The 16,997-nt window shown below is 36.6% G+C and overlaps 1 protein-coding gene across 2 annotated transcripts in view; it reads left to right on the top strand.

Moving 5' to 3' along the window:
* The window catches only part of NEK10 (NIMA related kinase 10), a 110,070-nt gene that overhangs the window by 21,168 nt on the left and 71,905 nt on the right, over positions 1 to 16,997 (top strand). For both annotated transcript variants that reach the window (XM_050891657.1, XM_050891658.1), the window contains exons 15-22: positions 1,864 to 1,928; positions 3,327 to 3,429; positions 3,539 to 3,667; positions 4,229 to 4,366; positions 6,222 to 6,267; positions 6,891 to 7,012; positions 7,211 to 7,313; positions 16,622 to 16,697. In XM_050891657.1, the coding sequence (XP_050747614.1) occupies positions 1,864 to 1,928; positions 3,327 to 3,429; positions 3,539 to 3,667; positions 4,229 to 4,366; positions 6,222 to 6,267; positions 6,891 to 7,012; positions 7,211 to 7,313; positions 16,622 to 16,697 (782 nt within the window). The remainder of the gene's footprint in view (positions 1 to 1,863; positions 1,929 to 3,326; positions 3,430 to 3,538; positions 3,668 to 4,228; positions 4,367 to 6,221; positions 6,268 to 6,890; positions 7,013 to 7,210; positions 7,314 to 16,621; positions 16,698 to 16,997) is intronic.

Here is a 16,997-nt window from a genome sequence, read left to right on the forward strand (position 1 = left end):
ACTAACTAATAATAATAATATAATAATTGTAATGAAAAGGAATATAACAGCAACAACAAAAAAACCTACCCAAGAAAAAACAGTGATGCACAATGCAGTTGCTCACCACCCGCTGACTGATGCCTAAGCAGCGATCTGCCCCTCCCGGCCAACTCCCCCCCAGTTTATATACTGAGCATGACGTTCTATGGTATGGAATATCCCTTTGGCTAGTTCGGGTCAGCTGCCCTGGCTGTGCTCCTTCCCAGCTTCTTGCACACCTGCTTGCTGGCAGAGCATGGGAAACTGAAAAATCCTTGACTTAAGATAAGCGCTATTTAGCAACAACTAAAACATCAGTGTGTTATCAACATTATTCTCACACTAAATCCAAAACACAGCACTGTACCAGTTACTAAGAAGAAAAATAACTCTATCCCAGTATGTTAAATAACATACAGGAAAACATCACATGAAATAAAGCAAATTTAAATGTAGCATAAGTATAGAGCTAATAAGCGTAGAATGGCTCTTGGTTTTGCACATCAATACCCCTATAAATGCTTGAGTTTTGAGTCAACTTAGGCTAAAAGTTATCAGTAGTAATTAATTATCTGGTAGCCTTTCTCCAGCCTCTGGGAAATGGTGTTGGTGTCTCTCTAAGCTATAGGAGAGTAGTGGTCTGGGGTTCAGGGATGAACATTGCTGCTGCTGCTCCAGTTGCCCTTCTGTGGGCAAGTGTGAGGAGGTCCTTAGCACAGGTGAATGCAGTCAGGATCCTGCCTCTCACCTGGTCTTTGTTCTGGCATAGCCCTACACTAACATGGCTACATAGCTACTCAACTATCCAATCAGGTAGACATGCCTGGATAGCGAGGGAAGGCATTGCCACAAAAAAAAAATTTCATTGTAGTGTCATCTTTCTCATTGCAGGTCTTCTAGATTAGGGTTGGAGTGCAGATTCAGTGCAGTACGTACCTTTCTTCTGCAATGAGGTTTTATAGTGCACTTCAGTTAAATCAGCTTAAGGATGAGATAAAAATCTTCCTAGAGGGTATACAAAACTAACATGGAGTCTAATAAACTGGAGCATATGCTCAATACAGTTGCCTCATAGAACTCTAAGGAGCTTAATTTACGACCACCGAGATTTTTAGATTCCAGCAGAATGTGTTGGAAATAACTCACAGGAGATGCTAAGCAACTGTATTTGGGTTAAACATGAAGCCATGTGAATTAATAATGGACTTAATGATCACATATGAAAACTAAATCTGTTTCAGACAAACAATAAGTAGTATATTTTTTTATGAAACCTTGTTCGGATTCTCACACTGCTATCTGTATTGCCTTTATCATTGTTACTGCTATGCAATACTGTTGCAGCTATTGCAATACCCTTTTTGAATTTCATAGGCATTTTTCTTAGAATTCTCGCAATGCTGGTCTGCTTTCGTTACTGCTCTATTGTCTGTGTTTTCAACGATTAAATTTTCAGCTTCTTTCTACCATACTACCTTAGTGATCTTACTCCATTACTTCAAGGGTGGCAGTGATATCAGTCATTTATTCTGCATATGTACCATATATAAAAATCATCACGCCTTAACTGAAGCATATCACAAATATTAATCTCACAATACTATTGTGAGAAAGACAAATATTATTGCCATTTAAAATATCTATTTATCTCATTATTAATCTATTATCATATCCCTTCACTGATGGGCTTTCTTCATTATCGGGTTAATAATGTAATCTGTCTAGTCATTTAAGTACAAAGTTTACCAACGTGTAAAGTCAAGGGGAATCCTTGATGTTTATCAGTGGCTTTTCCATTTGTGGATAAATTTGTCATTAATTTAAGTATTTTTCCTGCTGTAGTGTTATGCTTTCAGAGCCCTGAGATTTCTCTTCAGTATGGAAAGAAATCGGCATATCTTTAAAAGGTATGTTAACAAAATGTTTTGTGAAACTCCTTTAGGATAGCTTTCAAAATTCATCACTCCAATCAGAAAAACATGTTTTTTAAATGTCATTTATTTTCAACAAGAAGAAACAGTAACAAGCAACTTCTGTCCACAGCTACAGATAGCCATTCCTGGATTGCATCAGTGCCAGCCTGCAAGATTTAGATGTTCAGTGTGGGGACTTCTGTTGTATGCGTGCCAGAGAAGCTAGCTCTGTAGGGACTCCTTCCTCCCCCATGAATCAACGTTTTAAATATGTTGAGGACAGATTTAATACTGTTGGAGATAAACCATACTTTTATCCTGAAGATTCACAGGTGCAAGTTACAGCCGTGGATAGTAGCAAGTAACTGGGAGCAGTAAATTTTTTCTCTGAGCCCTCCACTCCTTCACATGGGAATGACTTTGCATCAAGCTGGTTTACTTAGCAGTGTTGCTGAAAAGTTTGGATCAATAAGGAGAAAATGTCTTTCATCAGTTACCCATTTTTACTAGTAAGATGACAGTTTCACAAGGTTGGCTACAAAGGCCGTGTAAAAGCTAACAGTTTGATTTGTGAGATTAGGATAGTAATCGTACTGCCTAGGAGGTCTGCCTGTCAGTAGTGTTTCAGTATGATTTTATTCTGTATCATAAATTACTAGAATTCTAAATATAACTTTTGTGTTATTTTTGCTTTTAAAGAGTGGATTTTGTACTGAAAGGGCCCCAGTTTGTAATAAATGTTCATGGTTGGTGTCAAGTTTTGAAAGTGATAAATCTGGACTAATTTGCCGTCTTTCGTATTTTTCCAAATGCCTTAATTTTCTGTATTTCTACTTTTGCCAGAACTTTAAAAAGAAACAAACCTTCAGTTAAGCATGTCACTAATTAAATATTATCTACTATCTGTTAGCTTTTGCTTTTCTCAGTCCTTTTCATCTTTTAGACTAGACTTCTTGGACAAAAATTCTAAGATGGGTGTCATGATTCTTTAAATGCAGACAAATGTTAATCCTATCACTTAATGCATTACGAGAAGGAACTCAGATAAAGTGAGAACAAGCATAATATAAAGTGCTATAAGAAAAAAATAGGAAAATTACTGGAAACTCAGGACATGCATTGACTTTAAAGAGGCTTATACTTGTTTGGAGAACTGGCATTTATATTAATACCCGACCAATGGAGGCTGAACTCTGACTTTTGAAAGGTCCTTTAACTCCTATGTATGTAACGTTAGAGGCTTAATATCCTAATAGATTAGTAAAAAATAAGTGTATTATTTAGCAGCTTCTAAAGTAAGTTGTAATAATTAACATTGAAAAGTCTCTGCTGTAGATTAATAGCTACTGTGTACACTGTTTCTAAAATATATCAAAATTTAAACCTTTGTAGACTTTTCCCTACTGACTTGTTTGAAATCTTCATTGACATTGGACATTATGTGCGTGATATCAGTGCTTATGAAGAGTTGGTATCAAAGCTAAATTTATTAAAGGTAAGTAAAAAGCTTCATAGCTTGAAGAAGCTGTATTCTTAGCACATTCTTAGCACAAGAAGGCATGAAATATTTTATATTTATTTATTTGTCATTTAATTTATAACAGGAGGATGAATTGAAGCAAGTTGCTGAAAGTATTGAGAGCATGAATCAGAATAAGGCACCTACAAAATATATAGGCAATTATGCAATTTTAGAGCACCTTGGCAGTGGAGCTTTTGGAAGCGTATATAAGGTAAACTTCCCTTTTGGTATTAATTTAGAGGTTTGAGGGGAGGCTTAATGAAGAGGGTCCAATACCTCTTTTAGGCACTATCGTCTTTTGAATTTCGGTAGGGGAATGCAGGTGTGAAAAGGCCTTTATGGATCTGGGCTTGTTGTTAGTATTTACTGTGATTTTGTTTGTCCCCTCTTGTATTTATAAGATTGACCAGTGTATCTCTTAGATTTCCTACTTTTACTTTCTTTAAATTCCTTTCCACAAACAGCATTTCTGTCCATTGCAAAGGCTAACAAATCTGTGTAAAATCACAGAAATTCAAGCATGTTTTATCTGAAAAGCAACACTGGGCACAGATAATATTACTTCAAACACTGTGGCAAGTTCAGCAGTGTACTGGTAACCTGTATTGTGGAAGTCCAGTTCTTTTGGCTAATGACATCACACACAGAAAAAGCTATGATTGTAACTTTTGTGAGACAGGTTTGGACTCTGATAACTAATCTGGTAGCCATAATAATATCCTTTCTATCCCCATCCTATATTAGTTTTACAAGGGTTTTATCTTTTTCATAGGTCAGAAAACATAATGGACAAAATCTCCTGGCAATGAAAGAAGTCAATTTACACAATCCCGCATTTGGAAAAGACAAAAAAGACAGAGACAGCAATGTAAAGAACATTGTCTCTGAATTAACCATCATCAAAGAGCAGGTATGTCTCATGGACTCTGGTTTCATGTATAGGCATTCTGCTGTTAGCTTTATTAACTGTGAGTTCTCATATGGAAAGCTGCCTGGTGGAAAAGGACCTAGGGGTGTTGGTTGACAGCTGCCTGAATATGAGCTGGCAGCGTGCCCAGGTGGCCAAGAAGGCCAATAGCATCCTGGCTTGTATCAGAAATAGTGTGGCCAGCAGGACTAGGGAAGTGATCATCCCCCTGTATTTGGCACTGGTGAGGCCGCACCTCGAATACTGTGTTCAGTTCTGGGCCCTTCACTACAAGAAAGACACTGAGGTGCTGGAGTGTGCCTAAAGAAGGGCAACGAAGCTGGTGAAGGGTCTAGGGAACAAGTCTTATGAGGGGCGGCTGAGGGAACTGGGGTTGTTTAGCCTGGAGAAAAGGAGGCTGAGGGGAGACCTTATCGCTCTCTACAACTACCTGAAGGGAGGTTGTAGCGAGGTGGGTGTCAGTCTCTTTTCCCAAGTAAGGAGTGAGAGGAAACAGCCTCAAGTTGCACCAGGGGAGGTTTAGATTGGATATCAGGAAAATTTTTTCACTGAAAGGGTTGTCAAGCATTGGAACAGACTACCCAGGGAAGTGGTTGAGTCACCATCCCTGGAGGTATTTAAAAGATGTGTAGATGTGGAGCTTAGGGACATGGTTTAGTGGTGGACTTGGCAGTGTTAGGTTAACAGTTGGACTCGACGATCTTAAAGATCTTTTCCAAACTAAATGATTCTATAATTCTATTCCATGAATGGCTGCAAAACTGACTTAGGTAAGTTGGACATGGAGCTCTGGTCTCTGTCCTTTCACAGAAGGAGAGAAGGGAATAAGGTTCATTGTACTTCAGTTTAGGACTTGATTCGGGTGCTTACACGCAGCTCACATGCCCTAGGGTTTCCTACCTGGCCTCCAGCTGCCAGTGCAGTGGGGCACGAGTCTCTCTCGGATCCTCTGTCTTATCTGTAGCCCTAAATAAATAAAATCTGCTCTAGGAATCAGCCATGCAGGTGTTAGCTTCAGCTGAGTTGATCACCGTAAGACTCTCTTTATAGTCAATGCAAAGAGCAGAGTTGTGGGGTGAGATTCGTCTGACCTATTTAATTGTTTACCTTAGGATGAGAAGAATTGCACCCTGGAGACTATTGAGCATTAACTCATTCTCCATTGACTGAAGCAGACTGGGAAGGCTAGCTTTCCAACCTAAACGGTTCTATGATTCTATATAGCAGGGCTTCCAGCTGCTATTACTATTTTTGTCTGATCAGTACAATATTAGCCCCTCTACCTGAATGCTGCCAATATTGAAAACCTTCTTACTGTAGTGTTAGCAGCAGTGCAAATGCTTGTTACTAAAGAGTCTTATTTTCTGTGTTGGCAGTATTTGAACTTTTTTCAGGGATTCTGTAAATTAAGATTGTGATAGAAAACTGATGAGTCTTTGTTCCATTTAATGAATTCTTGGGTTTAAAATACAGTGAGAAGATAGTCTTTTTTGTAACTGAAAATTAAAAAACCAGACTGATCATTAGTGTTCTTAGGCTAAGAAAGCCAATACTTTGATGCAGGCGTAATTGCCTGTCTTCAAACTTCATTTACTCTTTTTCAATTATTAAGGGGAGAGTGGGTAGGAATCATGGTGTATTTTCCTCCTGGTTGCTCTAGTAATGTGCAACACTTCTCTGTGTTTGGGGTAGCAGTGAAGGTCTACTGCACTGCAGTTCATAAGCAAGTTTGTGGAATCCTTGTGGAATCCTTCCTTCCAATGTGTAGCTAAACATTATAAATACTGTGCCATCAGTTTAACTATTCTAAACATCTACATTTCTTTCCTCATTGTAGCTTTATCATCCAAATGTTGTACGATATTATAGAACCTTCTTGGAAAGTAAGTACAAATACAGAGAATTACCACATTGTATATAATGAAGAAATAGAAATATATAATAAAACCACTTACAGCTTGGAAGGAGTGTGTCAAATTTGAGGAATAAATGGTAATAGTTTCTTCAAGAACTGCTACAGTTCAGACAGGCTTATATTCCTTTAATATTGAAAAAATGGTGAGAAATAATATTTATATTTGTTTATCAGTAAAACTAGATGCAATGTAAACATGTAGAAAGCATCATTCTCATCCTATAAAGATCCAAAATTTACAACTGGAATGCTAAGTAGGGAGAAAAGCTATAGTGACTAGTAGAATGAATGATATAGATTGCTCAGCAATATTGTCTTAATTTATTTTCTTTTTTATAGAGTTAGCTACATACACCTGCTCACTGAGTGATTATCAGGCAGTGAACTCCTTATAGTTGCTGTGATATAATTTGAGGAAAAAATGGAATAACAAGCAGTAGAACTATGATTAAAATGTATTTGTCTGTACAAATAAATTTTTAAAAAGTAAAAAATAACAGCTTTTAAAATATATGTTAACCTCAAATACTCTATTTTCAGATGCCTTCTGTATAAATGTAATGTTCTATTAATTAATTTTCTTTTATGTAGACGACAGATTGTACATAGTCATGGAGCTCATAGAGGGAGTGCCATTGGGAGAACACTTTCACTCTTTGAAGGAAAAGCAACAACAGTTTACAGAAGAAAGAATGTGGCATATATTTATCCAAGTAAGGGCCTCCATTTTTTTTGTTACCAGGACTTTCCTGCATGTAATTAGTAGCACCATTTATGTTTGTTAGGCTAATAAATGACAAAGTAATGCTTATTATATCAGGCACTAATATCAGTTATGAATTTAATTTTATATGCCTTTATTTAGGTTGTAGTTAAGAATCTTTGTAAGGCTCTTCCTGTTTGTTTTTAAGCTTTGTCTAGCTCTTCGTTATTTGCATAAAGAGAAAAGGATTGTTCATCGAGATCTCACTCCGAATAATGTCATGCTGGGGGATAAAGACAAAGTTACAATTAGTAAGTAGAGCTACTTTACTTGAAGAGAATTTCCCATGATGTACGTGAGTAGAATTTCTTTACTGAAATGGAGGAGATGATTTAGCCCTAAAAAAATTAAACTGTAGTTATGCTTCAAGGCCTGTTTTTATTTAAATCAGCAAGAATATCGAGATAACCAGATTAGATAACAAGTGCTAATGAACATACGAAGTATAACAGCCATCTGTTCTATGCCAGTTCTACCATACAATTGTTTAGTATCCATCAGTTGTTCCCAGTGATTAGCTGCAGTGAGGTGCTATTTGTGTAAGCCTGTAGTAGTGAATATTCTTGATGTATGCTTCTATAATCTCCACAGCGTGGAGGAAGGAGCCTAGGCAGGTTTCAGGATAGGCTTTGAAAGCGGTATATATGTGAACAGTACAAAGTATGACAAAGTTTTACTCTTTGAATGAATTAATACAACCGGGTACACACAGCAAGCCTTACAGGCAATTCAGATACTGTAGTTTTTAAAGTTCTCAAAGAACCACTGCATGCTTTCTTACTGCTCATGACACAGAACTAAATAAACAATTTAAATACTGCAGAATTGTTGTGAGAAGTCTTTATGCAAAAATCAATCCCTTTAAAAATAACAGGGAAGTGTAGACATATGCACACACCCAACCACAAAACACTCAGCTATAATAGGCAAATATATTTAGCAACTGTTGTTTTATAGTAAATATTTAGTCCTGATGATGTACATACTTAAATTTATTCATTATTAAATTGTATGTGCTAAAAACCTCTGATTCTTAGTAATGAAACAGTTTTGAAAGGTGATTTAAAGGAGCATTTGTCCCTGAGTGATGAAAATAAATATTCAGAATATTATATTTTAAAGTAAAGTATCGTGTAGTTGTATTTTATATCAACATACTGCCACTGAGGGGCACTCTTGTCTTGATTTAACACCTTTGCCTTATCTCTGGTCCAATCTAGATATAAAGAAGTGTAAATGTAGTTTCAAATGTAAGCTCAAAATTGCCCTTGAAAAGCATTTATATTTCTGTCAAAGATTTACAGGAGTTGAGGAAAATTGGAAGAACTGAAACTTATTTTGACCATTTCTACAGTGATTGGTTCGAAACTATTGCAATATTTAAACAAACACTTACTTTATTTAGTAATTTAATTAGTACCAGTGTACACTGATTTTTCGGAGGGAGCTGAAGACCTTTTATCTCTTACTTCTGGATTTTACTGAGTCTTGTTGTTTTACAACCTTAATGAAATTAAGAATAATTTTCTTTCTTTCTGATGATAGTAAATATGTACTGTATTGGTGCATGCTGTGGTATTATGCCTAACTCATATAGTCCATGTATGCCAAAGATTGGAACATTTGCAATCTTGATAATTATGTCTCACAGTATTTGTGGATAAGTGTACTATCCATTTGAGAATTTCAAGTGGTTCTAGATGAAAGTTAAAACAAAATGTCAGATGAAGGTGGAAGCGTATGCTCAAATATTGAGAAATCTTAAATCCACCTCTGCAGTGAATTTAACCTGTCAGCTTTTATAAAAGGAGAAGGTCTGCTCTAAGATCTACTCAGAACTGTAGTTCTGTGTTTACAGCTGCACATTCATCCTAAAGAGAGAGAGTTCAATTTTCTGGAGTCTTTCAAATCTCAAAACTGTCCAAAACTTGTCTCTATCTAACTAGAGTACTATTCCCGTGGACTATCTGTGAAGCAGTGTTGTGCGACTGTGTAATTAAGATGTGGCCTCTGATGGTCCAAATTACTTTGCTTCATAGAAGAAGCTTGTATATCTTATAATACTTCTCTTCTTTCTTTTCCTCAATCAGTCCTTCTGGAAATAGTAACTCTTGTTAATCTTTTGCTATGAGAATCTGCAGGCTGACAATATAACAAAGGCAGCTTATTCCTCTGTAACTAACGTTCTTCAATTATGTTGTTTTTAGAGAGGTGCTTTAGTTTCAGACTCTCATGGTAGATTTTAATTAAAAAAAAAAAAAAGAATGAAGTGAGCAATACACTGGAGCAAAGTGCTTCTATAGGCTAAGACTTTTATTCTGTACTGTGCATGGCTATGCAGCAGCCCCAACTATGAACTGCTTTAGGAAAATTCTGGGACCCACAGGTAGGCATTTCTCACCATGCATGTGAGAACTGAGCCACTCACATTCCAAATCCTATGAAGACCTCTCACACAGTTTCTGAGTTTGTTTGTTGAAAAGGAAAGGAGTGCATAGTGTGGGAGACATTCCCACCTTGCTGTCATCACAGAAAAAAATAAACCTGATAAAGAATTATGCTTGCTTGTCCTGAATTCATGGAGAAATGTTCTACAGGTGGTCCTTGTCGAACAATTCCAGCAGAACTTGGTAGGCAGGGACCTATGGTAAAAGGTGGCTGAAAGCTACAATTCATACAGGCAGAGAACTCTGCAACCGGCCTGGCACAACGTAAGATTAAGCTATGAGGGGCCTTTTCTAGAGATGATCTCTGAATATGATCTCTATAGGTTTTACTGAAAAAAAAATACCTGAGGTAATAGTAGGAAGAATTTTTGATATTGTATAGTCACACTGTATTTTCTTTTTCTTAAATATTGAGTCTGATTAGGTGCTATCCTTATCCAGGTCTTTGTTTATTGTTTTGTTTTTAAACTTATGCAAGATATAAATGAAAGTCCTAAGCCCAGGAGGTGCTTCATTCTAATGTGAAGATTATATAACTTCCTTTGCGTTGCCCATGACATCTTTTACACGTCAATTAAATCTGAATTATCCCAATCTTTTTCAGGCTCTTTTAAGTTGTGTGTTGTTGCGAATGGAAACAGACTTTACAATCTGATCCTAGCCAGGCTAGTGGTGATATAAGATGTCTGTTTCTAACTGTAGAGAACTTTAAGCATGCTGTTGTTATGTAGTCTCTGGAACTGCCCACCCTACTTATTTGTTCTGTTTCATCTCTGACATAAATTTGATAGGAAGGGGGCCATAACTACCATCTCTTATGTTGGTACAGCATTTAATCATAATTGGTCGAGCTACAAATGCTACGAAAATATAAATATTAAATCATGCTAACCTGCAATTTCATAAAACATCTCATTCTAAATTGGTAGAAAAGCGTTACTGAAACGGTACCTCTCTGGTCAGGTTGAATGTCCGATTTATAATTTCTGACACACAAAAAAAGTAGAATTTTAGGCACAGCCTGAATGAAAGTTGTTTTGTATAGGGTTTTAGAGATTCATTGAACCAACATTATCTGTGGCTCTCAGTTTAATCTGCCCAGCCTTTTTAGATAAGACGTTGAGAAGTTACAGTTTTCTGAATTGAAAATGTATATCTGCTTTTATTGCAGCTATATTTTACTGCAGCTGTATTTTGTTTCTAGTGCAGCTTATTTCTGTCTAGAGGTCCGTAGCTGCATCTGTTTGCAGGACAAAACAGAAGACTCTGTAGATCATCACTTTTCCTCAGTGTCATCTAGTTGCAGCAAGGTTTAGATCTTGATGGTCAAAGAGGGCCGTGTCACTTTGACACCTTTCCGGTCTGATATCAAGGAGAATTGTGAAGGGTTCCATAGGCTCTTTTGGGTGGCATGCTCTGTTTAATGTTTAGTACACATGATGCAATAGCAGCAGAAAGGATCTGTATGGAACTGAAACCTAGGATTATATAGCAGCAGAATACTGGTTTTGAGACAACTCACCTGTCTGAAATACTTCTAATCATAGCAGGCAGCCATGAAGTGTCAGAACAGTGAAGCGAATGAGACTTGAAAAGTTGAAATAGTTGCTGGATGCTGGAAGAAAGCTACCTGTTAATTTTGTAATTCAGAATACTTGCTTCTTGAGTGCACTTTTTAAAAGACCTCTTGGTTCTTGATTCTGTGCCATGCCCATAGAAGCAGTAGCCATGAAGTAAAGTGGATATAACTAGCATCTGTTGTGTGTTAGTCGCTACTTTTCAGAATCACTTGGATCAGTGCTAGTTTTTTTGCAGATTAGGTGGCTCATTTAACGAGTCTTCATTATTGGAATTGCTACTCTTCATATTAAGATTCAAGGAAATGTTTGTAGTACTTCATTTTCAAAGCTTCCATAATAGGCTGAGTGGAATTTTCCACTTGTTTACATTCACACTGTAAATCAAACATTCTGGACACTATTGGTGGATTAATAGCACAATCGCATCTCTCTACAAATCTCAGTTCTAGATGTGGATCAATGCTAGTGTTCTTAGTGCAGAAGTTACAAGCATCACAAAACTGACAGTAGACTGAGTTTACGAAGCATTCATATTAGCACGCAGAAAGGAGAATGATAGAATAGCTAGAAGGTGTATTTGGGAACGATGAGAAATTAATACTGTTCCCATTCTATTGATGGAAAAGAGTAGAATAAGTATGTACTACTGTTGATTAAATTGCAAATTATCTTGATTTTAGGATATGCTTCTATGGAAAATAAAATTAAAGTTCTATTTTTATATTCCAGATCACTGTAACTCAGTAAGTTGCTGACGAACTTTCTCGATTACAGTTGCAAACTTGCTGAAGAGAAACAAAGTGATTTTGTCTCATCCTGAGCCTTTCAGGGTAGAAGAAGAAACTGTTCAATGGGGACACAGTGAAAATCTGACCTGAGTAGGTCTGAAGTTTACTGTGTAGTGAATTTGATACTCCATTCATCCTCCTTTTTTGCTTTGCTTTTGGTCTTTGTGTGCATATTTAATTTTAGGAAAAATTAATGGCATTTTCAAATAGGGTTCAAATATAAATTAAGGCCACAAATGTGCAAATATGAGATCAGTGTTGTTAAGATGTAGTATCTGGAAAATTTTCCTCTTGTTTTTACTGTAGAAGATCAACCTACTAGGTGAAATCTTTGGGGAATAAAATGGCAAATAAAAAAAACAGATTCTGTCAATAAAAAGAGAAAAAAACATTGCAGGTACCTAAAATTCTCATTTAAAGGGACTGCTAAAATTTAGAAAGTTTTTGTAATTCAGCCATTATGAAAGTTGAAGGGATCATTCTGTAGGAGGTTAAGATACTAGTCAAGTCAGCCTACTCATTTTTTCATAGTTCTCTCTTCCCTTCATGCCCTCTTCCCCAGCATGTTACTGTTTTCTGAAACAATCTTACTTCATTATCACTTACTCTGCTACCCTAAACACAACGTAAACAAGTGAAAACAAGTGAAGGCTGTTTCAGAATCTAAGGGATTATGGCTGCATCATTTTGTGTTAATTTTTCTTCTTATTTGAGGACTGTCTTGCACAGTTGTTTGACTATTTTTTGATGAATTTTAAAAAAAATTAAAATAGTGTTTAGTTTTCTAAGGAAAAAAAACCTCAAGGCTTAATGTTTGCAATCACAGTACAAAATCTAGTCAAATATAATAATACCGTGGAGAGATATGACTACTGGTAATGACTTGCTGGTGAAATTGCATGTCTTGTCATAGTTTATAAAGATCCATCTAATGGTGAAAGTTTGTTAATTTTGTATTGTCTTTGAACAGACTTAAAAATAATCTTCATCTTCAGTGAAGGATGCCAAGCTTCCAACCATTAGAGAAATTAGCTGTAAAGAAATTACATCAGTTGAGGTTGCACAGTAGACAAAGCACCAAAACCTATTACCATGGAAATTTTATTTTAGAAAACTTGTTTGCTAGATTGGTGTACCTACCATTTCCCTTAGTTTACAAACTCTCATGTATTAGGATGGTACAATAAGTTGTAGTGGTGATATGCATGTAATTCACATGAACCTGAAAAAATTAAAGTAGTGTTTAAAACCAGAAAAAGTACCATTTTTCCGAAATGACATGTGCAGATGAAAACAACCATTATTTTGCAGCAACAGACAACTCTTTTTTTTTGAGCAGGTAGATGAATCTTTCCACTGGTGCCATTAAAGCTCCAAGAGTGCTTCCTCATGGAAATGTGTCCTCCACTAGCATTTTGGTTTTTCTTCAGCTGTACTACAAAATAACCATTGTTTGTTTTATTTTTGGTCCAAAACGGGTATTTTTACTTTTCAGGAAGGTGGGACAATCTAACAGTCAAAATGAGGGGGTTTGTTATTTTTAGGGGATGAGGGAGCTGCCTCTCTAGTACCAATTTTATTCCTGCATTGGAAACCTACAGAGGGCAACAAGTGGAAGACAATTCAGTGATTTTAGGACTGCAATTTCATGTCTGGGTCTACATTAAAGCAGCATGAAACTAGCCTAGAAAAAGCGTGAGCTAAACTCATCAAGACACAAACACCAGATGGTTTCCAGAGACAGTGCAAGAGAGGGGCAGGACTGGTCTTTTTTATGGCAGAGGGTTACTAGGTCTTCTTTCTTGTAGAATCTTGCTCTGAATCGCTAAGATGGGTTTATAATTTCCCCTTTGGATGGACTGATGCAGCATGCATTTCTGCATCCTGATGTTGGTGTGGCTGGATGGCCTGCCTGCCCTCTCCCTTCCCTCCTGTTTTGTGCTATCTCTTTGCCTTTGCTCTTACCAGCCTTTGTTTTGGTTCGTCTAATTTACTGGTTTACAAAGCTTTCACTGGCCTTCTGAGTATGATTCTCTAAGGGCTTTTATTTTCCATTTTTCTCTGGCCACTTTTATTCTACTGATATTTATCATTATATTGTCAGCATTGATATAGTTCCTTCCAGCAAGTACTCACAACACTTCGTTAATTGGTAGGTTGCTTTTTTGTGTAAGTGAGAATGGAAGCTGTAGGAAAATATTTGGAAGCCGAAAGTTTTGTATTTCATTCTGAAATTGGTGAGATATGTGATCAGATGCATCTGCATTCACACAGATATGTGTGAATTGGTTAGGTCTAGCTTCTGAAGAAGGGCCCATTCCCGTGCTTAAGAGCTATGTCTTAATGCTTGGTGTACCACTGGATGAATTAACTGTCATAAATCGAGATGGTTCAGGAAGAATACTTTCTTTAATAAGTAGGATTTTGAATTTCAGAAGTGACCGATAAGATCATAACAGAAGAATCACTAAATCAGATCAAAGATTTAAGTAGGTCTCTCTCTGTGCTAAAAGCTGACACTTGGGTAAAGTTCCTAAGAAGCTGAGCAAGTATTGAGTTATCTTTCTCTCACAATTCTGTTCCAGCTTCTAAAAGACATACTGCTATGGTATGAAGCTGTTTCAGGAAATTGCCAAATATGTATTGTCACAATGGGTCCTCATTAATCAAGCCTCAGTTCACAGCTGAAACAATGAATACTAGTTAATAGGGATCATCTTTATATTTGGTCATATCTTCATTTAATGGTATGGGAGGCAGGCCTCTCGCAGTTCTCAGAAATTATTTAATTTGTTTGTTAGTTATTGTAACAACTTTTGGCATCAAGTACCAAGTAAAGAATCCTGGAGCATTAAAAGTTGTAGACCAATTTATAAGCTGCAGACAGATGCCTAAATAAATTAAAAGAAGCAATTTCACTAGTTCAATGAAGTTCAACATTTGCCAGTTCCTTTTCATTTAATTCTGTATTATGGGCTTGAAAAGGCTAAGAAAAAGCATTTATGTTTAATGTAAAGCTGATTGTCCTATGCTTTACATTCCTTAACTGTGACAGCACCAGTTGTATTTAGGAGCTTCTTGCTGGTGTCAAGATGGTTTAGCAGAATTTGGAAAAAGTTATTGCCTGTGAAAAGGGTTGTTTCCCTCCGTTTCTGAGGACCTGAGCCTAAAAGGAAGAGACTATACTTACTCCATCTGGCTGATTTTTCCCTTGCTTTCTTTTTTCCAGAGAATCACTAATGTATTAAAATAGACTACTTCCAGAACCAAGATGTCCAGCTATCCTCTTTCCTTTCCTAAATCTTTCAAGCACCAGGAACTGAATTTATTGATTGATGTAATGTCTTAATACTCTTTCTTCATAGAACATTATCTGAAGGATTCCAAAGGAGGGAATTTAGAATGATTCACCCCACCCAATTAATTCAGGGAAGTATCAACATTGCAAAAACCTCTGGTCCTTTTGGGATTAATATTCCCTCAAGTGAACTGCCTGAGGACTGTCTTAAGGGCAAAAGGGAGGGTTCTCAGTGATCCTATTAAGTTAGCATTCTTTCTACTTATATTTTCTAAGCACTGCAGAGCTAGTTGCTCTTTGAACTTTGTGTTAAAAAAAAAAAATTTCTGTGGCCTGGGTACCTAGATTTGGCTTTCTTATCAAAGGCCCTTTCTGAATAAGAGATCTACTCCTTTTCAGACCCTTGAGGCTTGCACTGAGCAAGAGCCAACAGAAACTAATTTTTTCTTACCTATGTTTCTTCTGATCTGCAGCTTTTTTTGATGAGTAGCAACATTTTGAACTAAAATGTTTATGAACTATCTCACTGTAAAAACAATTGGAATAGGAATGCTATGGGCTCTGTCCAAGTAGAACAGGAGCCTTAAAATATTTTAAACAATATTATTTACCACACAAATCTTCCCAATTCTGAAGTAGTATTACAATAAAAAAATTTATTAACAGACTTTAACTTTCTCTTGCTCTCTGTGCTTGGATTTAATAAAGTGCAATGTATCTTAGCTGCATTGTTGCATTGAGGCAGCAGTAGAGTATTGAATTGAAAAAAATAAACTTGAACTGTCTGTATGGAACTTAGATTAAAAATATCATCTCTAAAGACTGTGTGACAATTTTGTGAAAGACTACCTGGTAATTACACAAAAGGCACTTATATTAACAGAATTGCATGGTCCTCTAAATCTACAGCTTTTGTCACAAGGTAAGGCTAAGATTCACCATTACTTCTTACCAAATGCAATATTTGAACATAAACTGTTCAGATATTAGACCTCCCCCGTACTCCTTTGAAATTAAATTTCTGAGAAAGTCCGCCCTTCCCAGTTATCATAATTTGAAGGAAGGCGAAATAATTACTAACTTCATTACATTATTTTTTCCATTAATTTGGGCATTAGGTCGCTGCTTATTAGATACTTACCATTGTCATGCAGTTTATTGGAATATATTAATAGAAACCTGAAACTGATCATGTAGTTTGGATTGAAAGCATTAGAGGTGTGTTTGTAATATTTTTAAACCTGGTAGGCCTGATTCAAACATAAGTTGTTGATTAACGTGGAGGTAGGAAGATAGTATGGTCCAGTACTGTGAAATGTAAAAGATAAAAAACCCCCCAAACCTCCCTTCCACCCTCCCCCAACTTTTCAGCTGTTGTGAACCAACACTGATTGTCATACAAAGAGGGTGGTTATTGATATGTGAATCTTTTTTTCTTTATTGTAGCTGACTTTGGGCTTGCAAAGCAAAAGCAAGAAAACAGCAAACTTGCATCAGTAGTGGGAACCATTCTATACTCATGGTAAGTACTCCTGCATACAGCATTCAGTCCAGTGACTGCCATCTTCATGGTTACTTTTTTGGAGCAGACAGGCAAGTTACAATGGAGTCGGGAACAAGGTGCAAGTTACCCACCCACAGCTACTCTGCAGTAGTTGGTTGCCTGCCTATTTTGCTGTTGCCCATTCTTGCACGTGGCGGTTATTGTGGGTTAAGCTGGTGCAAATGCAGTTGTGTAGTAACATATTCATCTATCTATATCCTTATAAATAATGTGTTTTCAAGTTATAAAAAGATATATGTAAACACTATAAATTAATGG

This window comes from Gymnogyps californianus, chromosome 2, assembly GCF_018139145.2.
Source record: "Gymnogyps californianus isolate 813 chromosome 2, ASM1813914v2, whole genome shotgun sequence".
Lineage (NCBI taxonomy): Eukaryota > Metazoa > Chordata > Aves > Accipitriformes > Cathartidae > Gymnogyps > Gymnogyps californianus.